The sequence below is a fragment of the Geotrypetes seraphini genome, chromosome 6 (assembly GCF_902459505.1).
Source record: "Geotrypetes seraphini chromosome 6, aGeoSer1.1, whole genome shotgun sequence".
Taxonomy (NCBI): domain Eukaryota; kingdom Metazoa; phylum Chordata; class Amphibia; order Gymnophiona; family Dermophiidae; genus Geotrypetes; species Geotrypetes seraphini.
In genome coordinates, this window is record NC_047089.1 from 135,946,381 (window position 1) to 135,968,567 (window position 22,187).

The window sequence follows — 22,187 nt, forward strand, 5'->3', positions numbered from 1 at the left end:
GGCAGTCACCTTCACAGAACTCCTGAGTACAGCTCCATTATTTCCTATGGGAAAATCAGGGTGGGTCTGAAATCCTAAATTTAAGGGTTTCTGAGCTTAGGGTTTAGGTCTTCTATCTGATTTTGAATTTTCAGTTCTTGCACAATCCCACTTTATTCCGGGACCAGTGGGTTATTTCCGTCTACCTGCCAGGATCTGTAGGAAGCTTCAAAACTTCAGAGGCTTTAACCCCTCCCCCCTCATACCTCATCACTGTGCATGCTCCTCATCTTACCAGTTCTTCTTTCTACAGGCCAGGCTGTTTGAGCTTATCTTTTCTGCTCATGTTTAATTTCGTGGTATTTCAGTAGTTTTTGTTTGCGGGTTTTGCCCTCATGCTATGGAGGTTCTCTGTGGGGACATCCTTGACTGTAGGTACTGCTGACCTTTAGAAAAATTCTGCTTCTGGGGGGTTCCCTGCTTGTCCATAAGCCCCCTACACAGCCTGCACATCAGATCAGGGCTTGGGGTGTTTTGTTGGGAGCTTGCTCACTCCAGGTTTGTGTGCTAGTGGGTAGATGCAGGCTGAGATGTTCCTTGGAGGCACGACCGGGATCGGAGCCAGACTGCGTTCCTCCGCCAGCTGTCTGTGTGGCGTGTTCAAGGGTGGTGGAGGTCTCCAGCCATGGTGGTCAGGCCGATGGGGCAGTCAGAAGACTTGAACTCCAGATTTCCAGTTCATTGAGGCAAAGGATCTCCCTGTGAGCTTATTCAGCTCTCTCTTCAGTTTCTCTCATTCAACACTTGTCACAGTGAGTATAGGCTTCATTGTTTTCTGTCAGCACATGTTTCTCTGAGCATAAGCTACAGAGGTTTTTAGGTGGTTTCCCAGTATGCCCTATGCCCCCCCCCACCCCTAAAATACTAAAATCTCTGTTTTTGAGGGTTTTTACTCAAAACAGGCCTTCAGTGGCCATCTTGGATTTTTCCAGATTTGATTTTAAAGTTATTTTTTATACTTGCCAGCTTTACTTTTGAAAGAAAACCATATAGATGACTTCCCTAGGTCAGGATGTCATAGATTCATGCCTCATTTACAGTGGATGGCTGTTGGATGTGCAGCCGTGTTCCATGTGTGCTGAGGTCCGTGAGGGGGCCAAGGTTTGCCTGGATGCGGTGCCTTCAGTTTCCAGGGTGGGTCTTCATATGCCTTCTGCCCCGATACCCGTGAAAATGGTGTCAGGGGGCCCTAGGAATGTGCTGGCGATGTTTCAGTGAAACGCAAGCGCGGCTCCAGTGATAAACCTCACAAGTCTTCCAAGCATTCTAAATCTGAGGTGCAGAGGTCAGCTCCCCCTGCGGAGGATGGTCCCCCCCCTTGGAATTTGTGAATATGCTTTCAGGCATAATTAGTTAAAAAGTGTCTGCCTGTTTCCCTTCCACCAGCCTCTTTGTTGGTCACAGGGACCCCTGCTCAGGTCGTCCTGGGGTTCCGGTGAGTAAGGCTGCGGTGCCCACAGTTGCACCAGACACTCTTAACATACCTCTGCTTTTGTAGGGCAACTCTGTGGTGGTCACTGATGTGGTGAATCTGGTGGATCTCCAGGATCCAGACCTGTGCGGAGCCTGTGATTTGGGGGAGGACCCTACTGTGTGCAGATTCTTCAAGCCCACACACCTTGTGGATTTAATCTCTTAATCTCTGCAGGAATTGAAGCTGCAGACGGAACAGCCGGTCACTGATGAATGTTCTTTCATGAGTGACCAAAGGCCAAAATCTGCCCATTTTCCTGATCATCCTGACCTTGTTCGGATTCTTACAGATATCTGGGAGACTCCTGAGGGTCCCTTGAAATGTGCTGCTTTAACCCATAGCGGATGGCTTTAACAAGCACTTTACTTCTCCAAACGTAGATTTTCCTGTGGCACAGGTCGTTGCCGAGAGGTTGGCAGTGAAGGCCTGGGAACACTGGTTCAGCCCTGTCCCCGGGAAGGTCTTTTTTATGTCTCCCTCTATGGCCCATGATAGGGCATTTGTTCAGGCGGATCGCGGTGGTCTGGTGATTCTGGTGGCTGCCGATTGACTGAGGCGGGCATAGTATGTCGACTTGGTTCGACTCCAGCAGGATCGGGAATTTCAGCTACCTTGCCATTCTCACCTTCTTACACAGGGTCCATTGGGATGCAGGATCCGGACTGCTTTGGTCTTATGGCATGGCTCTTGAGCACGTGGCCTTGTCTAGCCGGGGCTATTCTTCAACAGTGTTTGCCAATTTGCTTCACAACAAATGGAAGGCCACAGTGGCGGCCTATTTATTTTTATTTATTTTAGGTATTTATCAAAGTTATCTAAGCGGTTTACAATCAGATACTTTAGCATTTTCCCTGTCTGTCCCGGTGGTCTCACTATTTATCTAATGGAGCAATGGAGGATTGAGTGATTTGCCCAGGGTCACAAGGAGCAGCACTGGATTTGAACTCACAGTCTCAGAGCTCTAACCAGTAGGCCATTCCTTCTTCTGTTTTTCTATGCAAAGGCTTGGAGGTGTTACTAGGCCTAGCGCGCCCTGAGACAAGTGGACCCTTCTCTTCCATTGATTCCTCGGGTCCTGGAGTTTCTTCAGGTTGGTCTGAAGAAAGGTCTAGCAGTAGCTTTGCTCCAAGTATAGATTGCTGGTCTTTCGTGTATGGGCCTTCCTTCCCTGAGGAACTTTTTGGCAGTTCATCCGGCTGTGGTTCATTTTCTGCGGGGCGCACTGTGACTAAGGCCTCCCTTGCGCCTTCCCTGACTGACCTGGAACCTCAATCTGATTCTTCGCTCTCTGGCTCATCCTCCGTACGCATCTCTGATGGATCTCATGATCAAGACGGTCTTCTTGGTGACAATTACCTCAGCCCGCAGGATTTGGGAGCTTCAGGCTCTCTCCTACAGGGATCCCTTTCTGTGTATTATGGTTCCTTCTTTTCTTCCAAAAATGGTTTCCGCTTTCCATGTGAATCAGGCAGTAAATGCCTTTCTGATGGTCCCCCATTTCCACATGGAAATGGCCCGGTTGGTCATCGTAGCAGTGGCTTCTGAAGAATTTCTGGCCTCCCTGGACCTCAAGGAGTTGTATCTGCATATTCCCATCTTTCCAGGCCACAGAAAATATTTGAAGCTTCAGCATCTTCAGTTTATAGCCCTTCCATTTGGATTAGTGACAGCCCCCCACAATTTTACCAAAGTTATGGTCGTAGTTGCGGCTCATCTCTGGAAGATGCAGATCCAGGTACATCACTACCTGGATGATTAGTTGATCAGAGCCCTGTCATAAGAACATAAGAACATAAGCAATGCCTCCACTGAGTCAGACCCGAGGTCCATCGTGCCCAGCAGTCCGCTCACGCGGCGGCCCAACAGGTCCAGGACCTGCGCAGTAGCCCCCTATCTATACCTCTCTATCCCTTTCTTCAGCAGGAAATTGTCCAATCCTTTCTTGAACTCCAGTACTGTACTCTGTCCTATTACGTCCTCTGGAAGCGCATTCCAGGTGTCCACCACCCGCTGAGTAAAGAAAAACTTCCTAGCATTTGTTTTGAATCTATCCCCTTCCAATTTTTCCGAATGCCCTCTTGTTCTTATATGTTTTGAAAATTTGAAGAATCTATCTCTCTCTACTTTCTCTATTCTTCATGATCTTGTAGGTCTCTATCATGTCTCCTCTGAGTCTCCGCTTTTCCAGGGAGAAGAGCCCCAGCCTCTCCAATCTTTCAGTGTATGAAAGGTTTTCCATGCCCTTAATCATTTGTGTCGCTCTCCTCTGGACCCTCTCAAGTATTGCCATATCCTTCTTAAGGTACGGTGACCAATACTGAACACAGTACTCCAGGTGCGGGCGCACCATTGCCCGATACAACGGCAGGATGACTTCTTTTGTTCTGGTCGTAATACCATTTTTAATAATACCCAACATTCTGTTTGCCTTCTTCGCGGCTGCTGCGCATTGCGCCGTTGATTTCATTGTTGTATCCACCAGTACACCCAAATCTCTTTCAAGGTTACTTCCCTCTAATACTAATCCCCCCATTTGGTAGCTGAACATCGGGTTCTTTCTCCCTATATGCATGACCTTGCATTTCCCTACATTGAATTTCATCTGCCATTTATTCGCCCACTCCTCCAGTTTGTTTAGGTCCCTTTGTAGGTCCTCACACTCTTCCGTAGTTCTAACCCTTCTACAGAGTTTAGTGTCATCCGCAAATTTTATAACTTCACATTTCGTCCCCGTTTGCAGGTCATTAATAAATACATTGAACAGCAGCGGTCCAAGTACAGACCCCTGCAGAACTCCGCTCGTGACTTTCCTCCAGCCCGAGTAGTGACCCTTCACTCCAACCCTCTGTCTCCAGCCTGCCAACCAGTGTTTGACCCATCTGTGTACGTCCCCTTCCACCCCGTGGTTCCACAGCTTCCTAAGTAGCCGCTCATTGGGTACCTTGTCAAAGGCCTTTTGGAAGTCAAGGTAAATGATGTCTACAGGTTCCCCTTTGTCCAACTGGCTGTTTACCCCCTCAAAGAAGTGCAGTAAGTTTGTTTGGCACGATCTTCCCTTGCAGAAGCCATGTTATCTCGCTTTCATCAGCCCATTTTTTTCGATGTGCTCACAGATGCTGTCCTTTATCAGTGCTTCTACCATCTTGCCTGGAACCGATGTCAAACTTACCGGCCTATAGTTTCCCGGGTCTCCTCTTGACCCCTTTTTAAAGATAGGTGTAACATTTGCTATCTTCCAGTCCTCCGGAATCTCTCCAGTTTTCAAGGATAGGTTGCAAACTCGTTGGAGTATTCCCGCTATCTCATTTCTTAGTTCTTTTAGTACCCTAGGGTGGATTCCGTCCGGGCCTGGTGATTTGTCGCTTTTTAATCTATCTATCTGTTGGAGGACAAGGCAGTGGCTGCCGCCAGAAGGATTCTGGGCTTTATAAAGAGAGGCGTAGTCAGTAGAAGGAAGAAGGTGTTGATGCCCCTGTACAGGTCATTGGTGAGGCCCCACTTGGAGTATTGTGTTCAGTTTTGGAGACCGTATCTGGCGAAAGACGTAAGAAGACTTGAGGCGGTCCAGAGGAGGGCGACGAAAATGATAGGAGGCTTGCGCCAGAAGACGTATGAGGAGAGACTGGAAGCCCTGAATATGTATACCCTAGAGGAAAGGAGAGACAGGGGAGATATGATTCAGACGTTCAAATACTTAAAGGGTATTAACGTAGAACAAAATCTTTTCCAGAGAAAGGAAAATGGTAAAACCAGAGGACATAATTTGAGGTTGAGGGGTGGTAGATTCAGGGGCAATGTTAGGAAATTATACTTTACGGAGAGGGTGGTGGATGCCTGGAATGCGCTCCCGAGAGAGGTGGTGGAGAGTAAAACTGTGACTGAGTTCAAAGAAGCGTGGGATGAACACAGAAGATTTAGAATCAGGAAATAATATTAAAGATTGAACTAGGCCAGTTACTGGGCAGACTTGTACGGTCTGTGTCTGTGCATGGCCGTTTGGAGGAGGATGGGCAGGGGAGGGCTTCAATGACTGGGAGGGTGTAGATGGGCTGGAGTAAGTCTTAACAGAGATTTCGGCAGTTGGAACCCAAGCACAGTACCGGGTAAAGCTTTGGATTCTCGCCCAGAAATAGCTAAGAAGAAAAAAATAAAAATAATAATTTAAATTGAATCAGATTGGGCAGACTGGATGGACCATTCGGGTCTTTATCTGCCGTCATCTACTATGTTACTATGACATCCTCATGGCTCACCTCTATTGCTGACAGTTTTTCTTCTTGATCACCATGGAAGATCACGTCGGGTTCCGGTACACTGGATGTGTCCTCGTTTGTGAAGACTGTCGAGAAGAATTTGTTTAACCTGTCGGCTACCTCTTTTTGCTCCTTTATCACTCCCTTTTTGTCTCCATCATCCAACGGTCCTACTTCCTCCCTCGCCGGTTTCTTCCCCTTAACATATCTGAAGAATGATTTGAAGTTTTTTGCCTCCCTGGCCAGCCTCTCTTCATATTCTCTTTTCGCTCTCCTAACCACTTGATGACATTCTCTTTGGTGTTTCCTGTGTTCATTCCAGTTTTCCCCAGTTTGGTCCTTTTTCCATTTCCGGAATGATTTTTTCTTGTCTCCTATCGCTTTTTTCACCTCATAGTTTATCCATGCGGGGTCTTTTGTTCGGGTTTTTTTGCACCCTTTTCTAAATCTGGGGATGTACATATGTTGTGCTTCTTGCACTGTGCACTTGAATAGAGACCAGGCTTGCTCTACAGTTTCTGTTTTCCTTGAGCTGTTTCTAAGTTTTTTTTTCTTACCATTGCTCTCATAGCATCATAGTTCCCTTTCTTGAAGTTGAACGTTGTCACTGTAGTTCTCTTCCCTTTTGCTGTACCTACTCCTAATTTGTACTGGATCATGTTGTGATCGCTGTTTCCTAGTGGTCCTACTACTTCCACTTCTTTTGCAGGTCCCCCTATTCCGTTGAGGATTAGGTCAAGAGTGGCATATCCTCTTGTTGGTTCCTTGACAAGCTGATCCATAAAGCAGTCCCTCACAGCCTCTAAGAATTCTGTTTCCCTTGCACAGTTTGAGTTTCCAATATTCCAGTTTATCCCGGGGTAGTTAAAATCTCTAGACAGGCAGGAGAATAAGATGGGGTGCAACAAGTGCTAGATTTGCTTTAGCGGTTGGGCTAGATTGTCAACCTCAAGAAGAGCCATCTGGAACTGACACAGACTCTGGAGTATCTGGAAGTTTTTTTTGACATGGCTCGGGGCTGCATTTTTCTTCCAGAGACATGCAAACAGAAGCTGAGATGACAGATCCTGTCTCTCTTGGCGATGCAGATTCCTACTGGCATTATTTTCAGGTATTGGGCTCCATGGCAGCATCCATGGAAATTGACCTTTGGGCCAGGGGACACATGCATCCTGTCCAGGACTCTCTTCTGTCTCAGTGGTCTCCGCAGAGGCATTTGCTTCAGATGCAGCTCCCATGGACAGGGACAGTGAGGAACAGCTTACGTTGGTGGCTTCAGGAAACCTCCTTGTTGAAGGGCATGCCTCTCCGGATATCAGCGTGGGTGATTCTCACAACTGATGCAGCCTTTTTGGCTGGGGAGCTCATTGTGGGGACCTCTCAATTCAAGGCCAGTGGACTCACTGTCAGAAGGGGTAGTCCATAAATCGTCTGGAGCTCTGAGCCATCCAGCTGGCCTTGAAGGCACTGGAAAAGGCCATTGAGGGAAAAGCTGTAAGGGTGTGAACAGATAGGGAGACACCAGAATTGCCTCCTTACGCCTAAGGGCTCAGATGCTGCTCCAGTAGACGACAGCCCATGTGACATTAGTGGAAAATGTTTAGGCTGGCTTCCTAAGCCTGGACCCGGAGGAATGGTTGTTCTCCCAAAGGGTGTTTGATCTCATTGTGTGCCACTGGGGCAGGCCAGTGATTGATTTGATGGCTTCTACGAAAAACTCAAAAGCGGAGCACTTTTTCAGTCGAAGAGAGGAATCAGGAAACTCGGGGTTGGCTTTCCTTTAGGCCAGACTGGAGAAAGACCTTGCACTAGCCTCCCTGAAAGGTGCAGGTGGTTAGTGGATAACATCTTTCCATTGGTTCTCTGCATCAGAATCTAGACAACATTTTCGCTTGATTACTACTGGTATTTTGTTATGTGCACACTGATTGTACCATATTCTTATCTAGAGCTAACTGTCCTTTTGGGTTATTTGAATTATTTGTATCATATTGTTTTACCCATTTTTTAACTTTTTTTTTTTTAAACAAACTATATTTAAATAAACTTTTCCTGTATCATCCAGAGACTTATTTATTTATTCTATTTTCTATAACGTTCTCCCAAAGGAGCTCAGAACGGTTTACATGAATTTATTCAGGTAGGAATTTTTCCCTGTCTGTCCCGGTGGGCTCACAATCTATCTAGTTAGTATACCTGGGGCAATGGGATTAAATGTCTTGGCCAGGGTCACAAGGAGCAGCGTGGGTTTAAACCCACAACCCCAGAGTGCTAAGGCCGTAGCTTTAACCACTGTGCCACACACTCCCCCTTATGCCTCTCACACTTCATCCCAAGATGTTTCTTTGGAAGGTACAGGGGGTGTTGGTGGATGTGGGGAGATGACAGGAGAGATGGGTGGATGTGGGGAGATGTTGGGGATGTAGGGCTTGGAGGACGTGTGGCGGGGAGATTGGTGGATCTGAGGGAGGGAGGGGAAAAAGGAATCTCCTTGCCAGTTCAGCTGATCTTGGCAGGGGGAATCCCTTCAATTGAGCCAGCAGGACTTTCCGAAACTGTCTCAGTTGATGGGAATTCCCCTGCCGCGATCAACTGATGGCAAGCCAGACAGACTGGACAGTACTGGAGTTTTTCTCCCCATCTATGGGTGGTGGGAGGGGGGTTGGTGACCACTGGGGAGTAAGGAGGGGTCATGCCTTAAACCCTCCAATGTTCATCTTGTCAGTTTTGGCACCTGTTTGACACTTATTCGTTTTAAAAACAGATCTAGCTCCAAAAAAAGCCCTGGATGTTCCAGTAAAGGTTTGATTATCCCTTCCAAATGTCCAAGTGCTAATCCCACCCTAATCCTACCCACAACACGCCTCTAACAAACACTCTTAAGATTTAGATTCACTGGAGACAAACAACCAGACAGATGTCGAGAGGGTCAATGTTGAAAATGCCCACGTGAATGTTTTGATAAGTAAGCTATATAGTGTTATAAATTGGCACCACTAAGTAATTACCGTATATACTCAAATATAGGATGACATTTTTGGGCCAAAAAATGGCCCAAATATGGGGGTCTCATCCTATATTCAGGTCATCATACAATAAAGACCTGACCCCCCTCCCGGACATTGCAAGCCTCAACCCGCCTGACGTATGACGTGGTAGACTGTCTCCCATCCCGGCTGACTAACAATTTTTTTTAACACCTCCCCCGCCCCCACGCTTACCTTTTGTAACATTTTTAATTCCTGGTGGTCCAGCGGTGTATGAGGCAGGAGCGATCTTTCCACACCCTGCCTCATGCTGAGCCTCTCTGTCCCTGGTTCCCATTTGAGCCCAGCGGCGCACCCGACAGGACCAAGCTTTTCATGCTTCTTACTCGGCCCTGCACTCAGAATAGCTGTGAGAACTGGTGGCAACCATTCCGAGAGCAGCGCGGGGCCAAGCTGATAGCACGAAAAGCTTGGTCCTGTCGGGTACACCACTGGCCGCAAAATGGGAACCAGGGATGGAGAGTCTCAGCATGGGGCAGGCCATGGAAAGATCACTCCTGCCTCATACACTGCTGGACTACCAGGGATTAAAAACCACGCAAAAGGTAAGAGGGGAAGGGAGTTTAAAAAATTGTTAGTCGGCCAGGAGGAGAGACAGGAGGCATCCCGGCCTACCACTAGAGCACCAGAGGGGGGTACAGGGTAGGAAGGTGAGACATGGTGCAAAGCCTGGCAGGTAGTGATGGGGGCTGGGTTCAGAGCCTGTCATGGAGTGAGGGGGCTGGGTACAGAACCTGGCAAGGAGTGAGGGGATACAGAGTGAGAAGTACAGAGCCTGCCAGGGGAGGAGGACGTGAGGGAGGGGACATTGGGTGCAGATCCTGGCAGGACATGGCACTTAAATATTAAGCCCTGTCTTGTATTTGACTCACCCATTTTTCCTCCTTTTGGGGGGGAAAAATGGGGGTCCCGACTTATATTCGGATCAACTTATATTTGAGTATATACAGTACCTAAGTAATCACACTCTGGAGTCCTTTTCTTTGCCACCAAGCGTTAAAGATCCCTTTACTGATAACTCATATTTTGATCGTGTATTAAAGCTGTTTGATAATCTATCCATACTTCTGTTTTAGAAAAGTTGTTCCTTGGGGGTAGAACTGTCTTTCAGGTTGCAATCCAAATCAATGTCCTAAACCATGAGATATTGGGCAATTAACATTTATTTCGTAAAATGAGTGATGTTAACAGTGACATTTTTCCCTTAGTCTCACCTGTGACTCTGTAGAGGATTATACAGGCAAATAGAGCTTTTAGACTCATAACTAATTTACTGGCATATATGCTTAATTTCCTAAATTTATTTAATCCATTGTAGGGCCAGGTGATAGGCAAAGGAACATATTCAGAGCTTTTGCAGTCTGGAGTAGATTTTGCTTCCCTTTTGAAGCAGAATGGAGAAGACCAGTTATCAGTTCCTGATACCCCATTAGGAAAACCAAGGAGTCGAACATTTTCACAGTCTTCGTTGTGGTCGATGGATTCTTCTGTGCACTCTCAAGCGGATGGTGTTGTTGACCACGTGCTGGTACGTACCAAACAGAATGGAATTTGTAAAATGAAAAACATATTAGTGTAAATATTTGGCAAACTAATTCATGAAAAGCCTCTTAACTCTCATGTTTTTAAGATATACGTCATTATAGTAGTGTGAGCAAGGGCAGGCAGATCCAGAGCTTTGAAAATCCACAACCACACTGAGGTTTATAAAAATTGCTTTATTTATCCCAGGACAAACAGGCAGCATATTCTCACTGATGGGTGAGATCACCGATGGAGCCCCAGTATGGACCGCTTTAAAAGTGCATTGCCACTTTACGTCTTTAGAAAGTTTGCGATAGCCTGCACCGCGCATGCGTGTGTGCCTTCCTGCCCGATGTAGGCACGTGATCCCTCAGTTTATTTATTTCCGTGGAGATAAGAAGACGTGTCTTTTAATGGTTGTTGAAATTTTTTCTTTTGCTGCCTTCCTGCTCTCGCGGCATTTTGACTTTCTAGTCATTTCTTTTTTGTTCTGCTCTGTTCATGTGAGTGAAATAAAAAAGAAAAAAAATCGTAAAGATTTTTGTTTTTTCACTCTTGCGGGTTCGACCTTTGGCCTCAGACTTTGACCTAGCCGGGGCTGTTTTTCTGTCGATATCTCGTCCGCAGATGGGTTTTAAAAAGTGTGGTTGTGCTCGGCCCATTTCAGTAACTGATCCGCATCGCTTGTGCCTCCAGTGCTTGGGGCCTGAGCACTGTCCGCAAACTTACTCATGCTTTCTTCCCTTCAAAAAAGAACATTGAAGAACCACCTGATCCAGCAAAAACTACTTTTTAGAGTTGCAATGGAAGGTGAGTCTACATCGATACCGACTTCAACGGCGCCGGCCAAGACGACACCGCATCATTCAACACCGACAGAAACAATTCCAGTGTCACAATTTTCTGTGGGTAAGCCGGCTAAGAAGCCTTCCCCCACCCCGTCTGGGCCTCAGGTCAAAGTAGCAGTGAGCCAAATCCTGCCAACCTCGAAGAGGCCCAAAAAGTGCTCCGTTCCAATATCGGTGAGTGCCTCGTCATCGGCCTCCTCATTATCGGAGTGTAGAGCCGCACTGAAGGTTCCGGCAAAAAAAGCCAATGGTACCGGTGCTTACCCTTAAGCAAAAGATAGATAATGTGCTTAAAGAGGAATTGGGTGAGCATTTTCAAATGCTGGTGCCGACCTAACTTCTGCTCATATCGACACCAACTCCCCCGGTGCCAGTCCGGTTTGAGCCCTCGACACGAGTTGAACCTGCAGTGGAATCTCCATCAGTACGGATGCTTCCTATCAGAGAATAGGCACCATTGACTCGCCAATGCCATTCATCCTCGACATAGACATCGCCTGAGTTGACTCTGGTGCAGTCCCAGAAGGCATTGTAGAAGCTTAAACATCTTGAGCCTTTGACACCGAGTACTCGGTCCCAGCCCCGGCCCATTCTGTTCAGAATTCTGACCTGTGAACAAAATCCTCTTCTCTCTGAAAATGGGGGTTCTTCAGATGATGACTCTCCTCACCGTTCCTCTCAGGAGATTCTGTTTTGTCTAAGAAGTCATCTTTTTCCAAATTTCTTCGTGACATGTCAGAGACATTATCCATTCCTCTTGAAGCTGACTCCAAATGTTCTAAACAGTTCCTAGAGGCCTTAGATTATGATTAACCACCTAAGGAACTGTTCAATCTTCCCCTTCATGACATTTTACGGGAAACTTTCTACAAAAATCTGGAAAAGTCACTTACCATTCCTGTGGCTCCTCGCATGTTGGATTCTCTGTACAGAGTGGTTCCTATCCCTGGGTTTGACAAACCACAACTTCCACAAGAGTTTCTCCTGATGGAATCAACCTTAAAGAAGTCTTCGGGGGCTGGTGTTTACGCCTTCGTAACTCCTGGCAGAGAGGGCAAAGCAATGGATCAGTTTGGGAAATGCCTGTACCAAAATGCTATGTTAGCCTACTGTTCTGGCAACTACAATTTTCATTTTTCATTTTACCTCAAGCATTTAATCAAACAGATTTCACTTTTCCAAAAATACATTCCAGAACGCAAACTTCTTGCTTTTCAGCATCATATTTCTGATCTGTTTAAGCTGAGAAAATATATGGTTCGTTCCACATACGACACATTTGAACTCGCCTCCCATGCGGCAGCAGTGTCAGTAGCCATGAGACGCCTGGCCTGGCTTTGTGTATCTGAACTGGATGTGAATCATCAAAACAGACTTGCTAATGCTCCCTGTCTGGGAGATGAACTTTTTGGTCCCTCCATGGACACGGCTACTCAAAAGTTGTCAGCTCATGAGACCAGAAGGGATACTTTGGTCAAGCCTAAGAAGAAGCCTCCACCTTCTCGTCCTTTCAGACCGGCTTCTTCTTACCAGAGAAAGTCTGCTGCTAAGCCTGCAGCTCCTCCTCAGTCTCAACCCAGGAGGCAGAAACAACAATCCCGTCAACAACAGAAACCACAGTCTGCTCCTCAAAAACCTACACAGCCTTTTTGATGTGTTTCTTCAGAGTATAGCCACCGCCAACATCTTACAGTCTTTGCTTCAGCCCATTGGAGGCCGTCTTCAGTTTTTCATCGCTCGCTGGGAGCTCGTATCATCAGACTTCTGGGTCCTAGCCATCATTCATCAGGATTACCCTCTCTCCATTTTCACACCCTGTCTCCAGACCATCCTTCAAGAGAGTCTGCTTTGGACCCTAGATAGTCCTCCGTTCTTCTCCAGGAGGTTCGATCCCTTCTCCTGCTGAATGCCATCAAGGAAGTTCCCCTCTCAACAGCAGCAGAGATTCTACTCCTGTTACTACTTAGTTCCAAAGAAGACGGGAGGACTGCGATCCATTCTGGATCTCAGAGCTCTCAACAAATTTCTAGTCAAAGAGAAATTTTGGATGCTCTCCTTTGCCCTGCTTTATCCTCTCCTCAATCAGTATGACTGGCTATGCTCTCTGGATCTCAAGGAAGCCTACAAACATATCCCAATCCATCTGGCTTCCAGGAAATACCTCTATTTTCAAATAAATCAATGTCACTACCAGTACAAGGTCCTTCCCTTCATCCTGGCATCTTCTCCCAGAGTCTTCACGAAATGCCTGATTTGTAGTGGCCGCATCTCTCCGATCGCACGGCCTCCAAGTTTTTCCTTATCTGGACAACTAGTTGATGAAGGCTGTATCCTCTCAGGAAGTGGTCAAGCAACATCTCAAACCATCTCTTTTCTTCAGGTTCTAGGTTTCGAAGTCAACTTCCCCAAATCACATCTCATTCCAATTCAACGTCTTCAATTCATAGAAACATAGAAATAGACGGCAGATAAGGGCCCACGGCCCATCTAGTCTGCCCACCTTAATGTCCCTCCCCTACCTTTGCCCTGTGAATAGATCCCATGTGCCGATCCCATTTGGCCTTAAAATCAGGCACGCTGCTGGCCTCAATCACCTGTAGTGGAAGACTATTCCAGCGATCAACCACTCTTTCAGTGAAAAAGAATTTCCTGGTGTCACCTCTTAGTTTCCCGCCCCTGATTTTCAACGGATGCCCTCTTGTTGTCGTGGGACCCTTGAAAAAGAAGATATCTTCCTCCGCCTCGATGCGGCCCGTAAGATACTTGACCGTCTCGATCATGTCCCCCCTTCATTGGAGCTATCCTAGACACCACTCTCATGAGAGCGTGTCTCCCTCTGGATCGCCTTCAGGCCCTCATCTGCCTTTGTGAGCAACTCTTTCCTCTTCAATCCTTCACTGCAAGACACATGATGATTCTGCTAGCCCACATGGCTTCCACTGTGCATGTGACTCCACTGGCACGACTACACCTTCACACTCCTCAGTGGACCCTTTCCTCTCAGTGGTCTCAAGTGACGGATCATTTTTCACAGCATATTTCTGTAACATCATCTCTTCTGCAGTTGCTTCAGTAGTGAATGACCTCCATTCTATCCAGAGGTCTCCTTTTTCACTTACCCCATCATCACAAGGTTATCATGACAGATGCATCCCCTTATGCTTGGGTGCACATATGAACTATATGCTGTGGATCTACAAATAGTGTCTTAGGACCTACCATGTTTTTTGCTTCATAAGACGCACTTTCGGTGCATCTTATGAAGCGAAGGTAACTTTTTTAAACACCACCCCACCCACCCCGTCTGGAGAACTTCATAGACAAGGCATACAGGGAGACCATGGGAAAACACCAGCTACACCTACAGAGAATGTGGACCACCAGACGGATAGCCACCAGGAGGAAATGGGGGACACAGCAGCAAGATCTGGAAACAGCGGAGGGAACCCACAAGAAGACGAACACCAGGATGAGAGGAAATGAATAGGAACGAAGGACATGGACTTACGGCTGGAGAGAAGGGCGCACACCAGGGACAAGGACCTGCAGCTGGAGAATCAAGAGAAGATAGAGAGGACAGCAATCATAGTGGGGGGACTCTATCATCAGACAAGTTGACAGCCACATAGCGGGAGGAATACTGGATCGACTGGTGACCTGCCTATTGGGAGCCAAGGTAGAAGACATAGTGAGCCGCATCGACAGGATCGTCGACAGTGTGGAAGAAGAAGATATGGCAGTGGTGATCCATGGGGGACGAACAATGTGAGCAACAGGAATTACAACAGAGAAGTACTGAAGGACCTGTTCCGGATGCTAGGAAGGAAGCTGAAGACCAGAACACAGAGGCTAGCATTTTTGGAGATCCTGCCGGTACCCAGGGCAGATGAGAAGAGATAGATGTAGCCACAAGAAGTCAACGCGTGGATGAGGCGCTGGTGTGAGGAAGAAGGATTCCATTTCGTGCGCAACTGGACGACGTTCTGGGGGAAGAGCAAGCTATTCAGGAAGGATGGACTCCACCTCAGCAGAGACAGAACAAGGCTACTTGCAAGCAACATCAAGAGAGAAGTTGAGAAGTTTTTAAACTAGGAAGAAGGGGAAAGCCTACAGTCGACCGAGAGAGAGAGTCGATGATTTGGGAACCGGCATACCCGGAGGATACCGTGCAGGAAGATGGAGGGGAAGATTCATCAGATCGCAGACAAGACAGACTGAAAGAGACACAAGAGGGAAGGACATGCAAGAAGGGAACAGGCTGCAAACTCAAGTGTATATACACAAACGCAAGGAGCCTTAGAAATAAGATGAGTGAATTAGAAGCTGGGGCACAAAAGGATAATGTTGACATCATTGGCATCACAGAAACATGGTGGACTGAGGAACATGTTTGGGACATGGTGCTATCGGGATACAAACTATAATGCAGAAACAGAGTGACTCAAAAAGGAGGAGGCATTGCCATATACGTCAAAGAGGGAATTGAATCTACTGGAGAGAACACATCACAACAGACGGATAAGTTAGAGTCTCTGTGGGTCAAAATTCCGGGAACAAATGGACCGGAATCGAGGATAGGCATCTACTACCAACCCCCAGGGCAGTCCAAAGAAATTGATGGAGAAATGACAGTTGAGATTAAATGCAACTGCAAGGGAGGCAACGCAGTTATCATGGGTGACTTCAGCTATCCGGGGATAGAATGGAACCTAGGCACTGGAAACGGCAGGCGATTGCTTCCTGGAACAACTTGTCAAGGAAAACATGAGGGGAAACGCAATTCTGGACTTAATTCTAAATGGATTGTGAGGACTGGCACAGAATGTAGAAGTAAAAGGGACGCTGGGAAATAGCGATCACAATATGATCCGCTTCAACCTGGCCACGGCACTAAGCTTCCGAAAAGGAAATTACGAAGGGATGAGATGCATGGTGGGGAAGAAGATTAAAAAGAGGATAAACTGTAAAGACACTAGAGCAAGCTTGGTCTCTTTTTAAGGATATGGTCACTGAGGTGCAAAATGTATATATACCATGTATCAACAAGGGATCAAAGAGGGAAAAGAATAAAGAACCGACGTGGCTCACTGTAGAGGTTAAGGAAGCGATAAGAGACAGAAAACCTCATTTAAGGAATGGAAAAGATAAAAAGCAGATGAAAACTGGAATAAGCACAAACAACATCAATGCAGGTGCCACAAGGCAGTAAAAGGGGCCAAAAGAGACTACGAGGAAAAAATAGCCAAGGAGGCGAAAAACTTCAAGGCGTTCTTTCGATATATTAAAGGGAAACAACGCACGAAGGAAGCGATGGGACTGTTGGATGACCAAGGAATAAAGGGAGTGCTAAAGGAAGACAAAGCAATCGCTGACAGACTGAACACGTTTTTTGCATCTGTATTTACTGAAGAGGATATACACAGCATACCGGAACACATCAGGCTATATGCTGGAAATGAAAATGAGAAACTGACAGGGTTAATGGTCAATCTAGAAGAGGTAGACAGGCAGATTGATAGGCTTAAGAACAATAAATTCCCGGGACCGGATGGCATCCATCTGAGAGCCATCAAGGAACTGAAAGGGACCATAGCTGAACTACTTCAACTAACAGCCAATCTGTCGATCAAATCAGGAAAGATTCCGGAGGACTGGAAGGTTGCAAATGTTACGCCGATCTTCAAAAAAAGGTTTGAGGGGAGACCCGGGAAACTACAGACCAGTGAGTCTGACCTCAGTACCGGGAAAGATGGTAGAGGTGCTGATAAAGGACCGCATCATTGATCACCTTGACAGACATGGTATGATGAGGACCAGCCAGCACGGTTTCAGCAAGGGCAGATCTTGTTTGACAAACTTGCTGCACTTGTTCGAGGGAGTAAATAGGCAGATAGACAAGTACAACCTGGTCAGCATTATATATCTGGACTTTCAGAAGGCGTTCGACAAGGTTCTGCATGAACGACAACTTCGGAAAATTGTGAGCGATGGAATCGAGGGTGAAATACTCAAGTGGATTAAAAACTGGCTGGAGCATAGAAACAGAGAGTGGGGGGTAAATTGACAATACTCAGACTGGAAGAGTGTCACCAGTGGGGTGCTGCAGGGCTCGGTGCTTGGACCCTTGCTCTTCAACATCTTTATAAACAATCTGAACATAGGTACAATGAGCGAGGTGATTAAATTTGCGGACGATACAAAGCTATTCAGAGTAGTGAAGATGCATGGGGATTGTGAAAATCTGCAACGTGACATAATCAAGCTCGAGGAATGGGCATCGAAATGGCAGATGAGGTTCAACGTGGATAAATGCAAAGTGATGCATGTTGGTAACAAAAATCTCATGTACGAATGCAGGATGTCCATGGCAGTACTTGGAGAGACCTCTCGGGAAAGGTACTTGGGATTTCTGATGAAGTTGATGAAGCTGTCCACACAATGTGTGGCGGCGGCGAAAAGGGCGAACAAAATGCTAGGAATGATAAAGAAGGGGATCACGAACAGATCGGAGAAGGTTATTGTGCCACTGTATCGGACCATGGTGTGTCCTCACCTGGAGTATTGCATACAGCACTGGTCGCCATACATGAAGAAGGACACGGTACTACTCGAAAGGGTCCAGAGAAGAGCGACTAAGATGGTTAAGGGGTTGGAGGAGCTGCCGTACAGCGAAAGATTAGAGAAACTGGGTCTCTTATCCCTCGAACAGAGGGGACATGATCGAAACATTCAAGGTACTGAAGGAGATAGACTTAGTAGATAGGGACAGGTTGTTCCCCTCTCCAAGGTAGGGAGAACGAGAGGGCACTCGCTAAAGTTGATAGGGGATAGATTCTGTACCATTCTGTAAGGAAGTTGTTCTTCATCCAGAGTGATAGAAAACTGGAATGCTCTTCCAGAGTCTGTCATAGGGGAAAACACCCTCCAGGGATTCAAGACAAAGTTAGATAAGCTCCTGGTAAACAAGAGTGTATGCTGGTAGGGCTAGTCTTAGTTAGGGCACTGGTCTTTGACCAGAAGGCCGCCGCGTGAGCGGACTGCTGGGCATGATAGACCACTGGTCTGACCCAGCAGCGGCAATTCTTAAGTTCTTATGTTTTTAAAAATGTCCCATTCGGGAGTATTCGGGCTGACTGATGCCCGCCCCCACCGCTGCTCCCCGCCTGCCTGCCACCACTGCTGCTGCTCGCCGCCACTGTACTGCAACTCCGGGAAGGGAAGGGCCAGCATGCAGCGATTGTACGTCGCTGGCCCACAAGCCTTCCCCTGACGTCAGCTCTGAAGGCTTGTGGGCTGGCGATATGCAATCGCTGCACGCTGGTCCTTCCCTTACCTTCCTGGAGTTGCGGCGGTGGCGGACTGGGGGCAGAGGAGGAGGAATCGGAGGCGGGTAATCAGGCTTTGGCACAGCAGGGAGGGAGGAAGGCAGGCTCCAGAACCGCAGGGAAGACCAAGGACAAAGGCAGTGAGGGGGAGGGGGCACAAACTCAGGACATGTGAGCGAGGGAGGAGGAAAGACAAAGGCTGGAAAGCAGTGAGGGGGCACGAACTTGGGACATGGGAGGGAGGGAGAAGGAAAGACAAATGTTGGAAGGCAGTGAGGGGGCACGAACTCGGGACATGGGAAGGAGGGAGGAGGAAAGACAAAGGTTGGAAGGCAGTGAGGAGGAGGTAGCACAAACTCGGAACATGGGAGGGAGGGAATAGAAAGGGACAATTGTTGGGCTGAGTGAAGGCAGGAAGAAAGGAAGGAGACTCATGAAATCACCAGACAACAAAGGTAGGAAAAATGATTTTATTTCCAAGTTAGTGATCAAAATGTGTCAGTTTTGAGAATTTATATCTGCTTTGTATATTGTGTGTAAATGAAAAATGAAAGGAACAGCCTGGCAGGGAAGGGGAGTCAGGGTGCAGAGCCTGGCAGGGAGGTGCATCTTATGGAGTGAAAAATATGGTATTTTATTCCTATGGGCCCTCTGCAGATAACATATGCTAATGTTTAGTAAAAGACCCCCTAAAATAGCTACAGTAGAATCTGTTATCTGGTACCCATGTGGATTGGTGGATACTGTACAAGTATTTTTCTGGTTAATTGAGAGCGTGTTAGAAACCTTGGCTAATACACTCTGAAGTCCCCCCTTCCTGAACTGCAAATTCTCTCTCTCCCTTTCCTCCCTTCCCTCAGAGGAAAAGCCCTGTCGGGGCTAGCCTCAAGCAGCCTGTTTTGAGATTGTCTCCTGCTGACCAGCTGCACTCATATAAGGAAGGTAGAGAGGGAGGGAGGGAGGGGAGCAAGGGAATTCGCAGCTCAGGACTGCTGCCTGCTTCTGCCACTTTGGGGCTTGAGGGAGGGAGGAGGGCTTTGCGGCTCGGGATCGCTGCTACACTGGTGCTTCAGGGTGGGATGGAGGGGGCTTTGTAGCTGCTTGAGGGAGGGAAGATTTGTGGTTCAGGATGCTGCCGCTGGTGCTTTGGGGAAAATTTTTTTTCCACAGGTGAATTTTTTTGCCAGTTGTGTGAGAGTCCCGGTTAACTGAGACCCAGTTAACAGAGACTGTACTTTGTCAATTCCATGTGTAAATACAACATAACCCTTTTAAAATGAAATCCTATATTTGTCATTTTATTAAGTGATAATTCAGATAAAGGACTTTAAATCATGGTCTATATAGCAGCAACCATTATACAGGGTGACACAATCACTTTGAATTTCAGTGAGAAATTTGACATACTTAATTTAGGTATCATATTTACATATTATTATTAAACAACATTTAATTATCTTAAGTTATGCTGATTTTAGCATTACTACCTAGTGATTTTTGCATATTTAAAAATGTTTGAGCTAAAACACAGTGAAAACAATGTCAACTATACAATTAATAATGTCAGAATTTCATAGTCACTGTGAATTCTCAGTGTCCACCCCCAGTTGCTTTGGGAAATTTATAAAAGCCTTTGCTTTGAAACCTTGTTCACGCAGTGTCTGGATTCTCATTTTGCCTACTACCAGTGTCTCATTTTGTCTACTACACCTTGCCCATGATTGCCATTCCGATCCAAAATGCATTTAAATAAATTATCTATAATTTACGTCTTTACGTCAGGCGCCATCTCTAGCAGTATTCAAATCCAAGCTAAAAGCCTACTTTTTTGATGCTACTTTCAACTCCTGACTCCCACTCACCATGACATTACCTATGTCCATCCTATAATTCTCTAGAAGAAACTCCCCAGCCCCCCATATGTCCTGTCTGTCCAAATTAGATTGTAAGCTCTTCTGAGCAGCATCCATCTGTTGCATGTACAGCGCTTCATGCACTTTACAGTACAACAGAAATAGTAGTAGTAATAAATTATATCATCAAATACAAATTATTCAAATTCAAGTTTTTGTTTACAAAAGTATACATCTCTGTGACATTATTAACAGTAATCTGTTTCCTCAATTTGTTTCAAACAATGGTGCAAACATTTTTGAACACATAGACATTGTCTACTCTAAAATCATGCTAAAAGTCAGTAACTTTGCCGTGTTTAAAAATAATCTCATTCCACTTGGCATATAAACGTAGAGAGTAGCAACAAATAAAGATGTAAAATTTCACATACATGTTCCAAGTGGTTTTCAGAGAAAACAGCAGAGAGCTCTAGGGTATTACCGTATTTTCACGCATATAACGCATGCGTTATACACGATTTTTACAAACCGTGCATAACCTTGCGCGTTATACGCGTGAGCGCGTTGTACAATGTTTTTTTTTCATTCTGATCCAGCATCCCCCCTGCGAACCGGCATCCTCCCCCCGGCTTGCGTCACCCCCCTCCCCCGCGATCCTACATCCCCCCCAGCACCGCAAAACATCTCTTATCCGATTGGGCACCGGCACCAGCACCAATGCACAGGACATGCAAGTGCCCGAAGATCCTCCCTCCTTGGGCTGGGCTGGGCTGGGCGGAGAGAGCGAGACCAGAAGGCTTTGAGCATGCGCAAATGCTCAAAGCCCAGTTGAGTCCGGCACAAGGAAGAAGGAGGATCTCCCTCGCACCGCCCAGCCCAGCCCAGCAACAACAAGGGAGGATCTTCGGGCACTGGCACTGGCACGTCCTGTGCATTGGTGCTGGTGCCGGTGCCCAATCGGGTAAGAGATGTTTTGCGGTGCTGGGGGGGATGTAGGATCGCGGGGAGCGGGGTGACGCGAGCGGGGGGGAGGATGCCGGTTCGCAGGCCAGAAGAGTAAGTGGGAGTGGGAGGAGGTCATAGCAGCATGCGCGGTATACGCGTGTGCGTGCTATATAAAATTTTTTTTACAGAAATGCTTTGGACCCGCGCGCTATACGCATATGCGTGTTATATGCTTGAAAATACGGTACTTCCCCCTCTCCCCCCCCTGCATTCTGTATGTTTTTAATTGATTTTTACACTGTTGTGCTATGTTGGTTTGTAAACAGCACAGAGTGGTCAATATGTGTGATTGTCAAAGCAGGGCTTTTATTTAGATGCCTTTTGGATCACTCTAGCCATGAATACACATGCCAAAAAAATTTAGTTAATCGAAAAAGCTTTCATAAATATTTTCAGGAGTCAGGTAGTGTATTTTGTTTAAAGGAGTTACAGGCTGACAAAAGCTGGTGGTTTTAGTTTCGGCCAAAACTGAATCCACGACCAAGGCCGCCATCAGGGCAGTACTACCAGTCCTGCATTCAGGGGCCCGGAGCTGACAGGGGGCCCGGGCTCTCCCAGGGTCCTAGGCCACAGTTCTTCAACCGCCGGTCCACGGACCGGTGCCGGTCCCAGTGGCATACCTAGGGGGGGCGGTCTGCCCCAAGTGCACAGGAGAGAGCTGGACGGGGGACCCGCGGAGTTAAATACATCTCGAGCCGCGAGGTTCGTCTTCTGTTCCTACCTGCCCTGCCGCTCACATATAGCCGATCGGAAGTGTTCCCCGATGTCAGCGCTGACGTCGGAGGGAGGGCTTAAGCAAAGCCTGCCCTCCGACGT

At 47.0% G+C, this 22,187-nt stretch overlaps 1 protein-coding gene across 13 annotated transcripts in view; it reads left to right on the forward strand.

Moving 5' to 3' along the window:
• ABCC4 (ATP binding cassette subfamily C member 4) overlaps nt 1-22,187 on the forward strand; it is a 627,262-nt gene that overhangs the window by 202,518 nt on the left and 402,557 nt on the right. For all 13 annotated transcript variants that reach the window (XR_004539971.1, XM_033950379.1, XM_033950382.1 and 10 more), the window contains one exon: nt 10,132-10,341. Coding sequence is in view for 12 of the 13 variants with exons in the window: in XM_033950379.1 (XP_033806270.1) it covers nt 10,132-10,341 (210 nt within the window). In the remaining variant the exon portion in view is untranslated. The remainder of the gene's footprint in view (nt 1-10,131; nt 10,342-22,187) is intronic.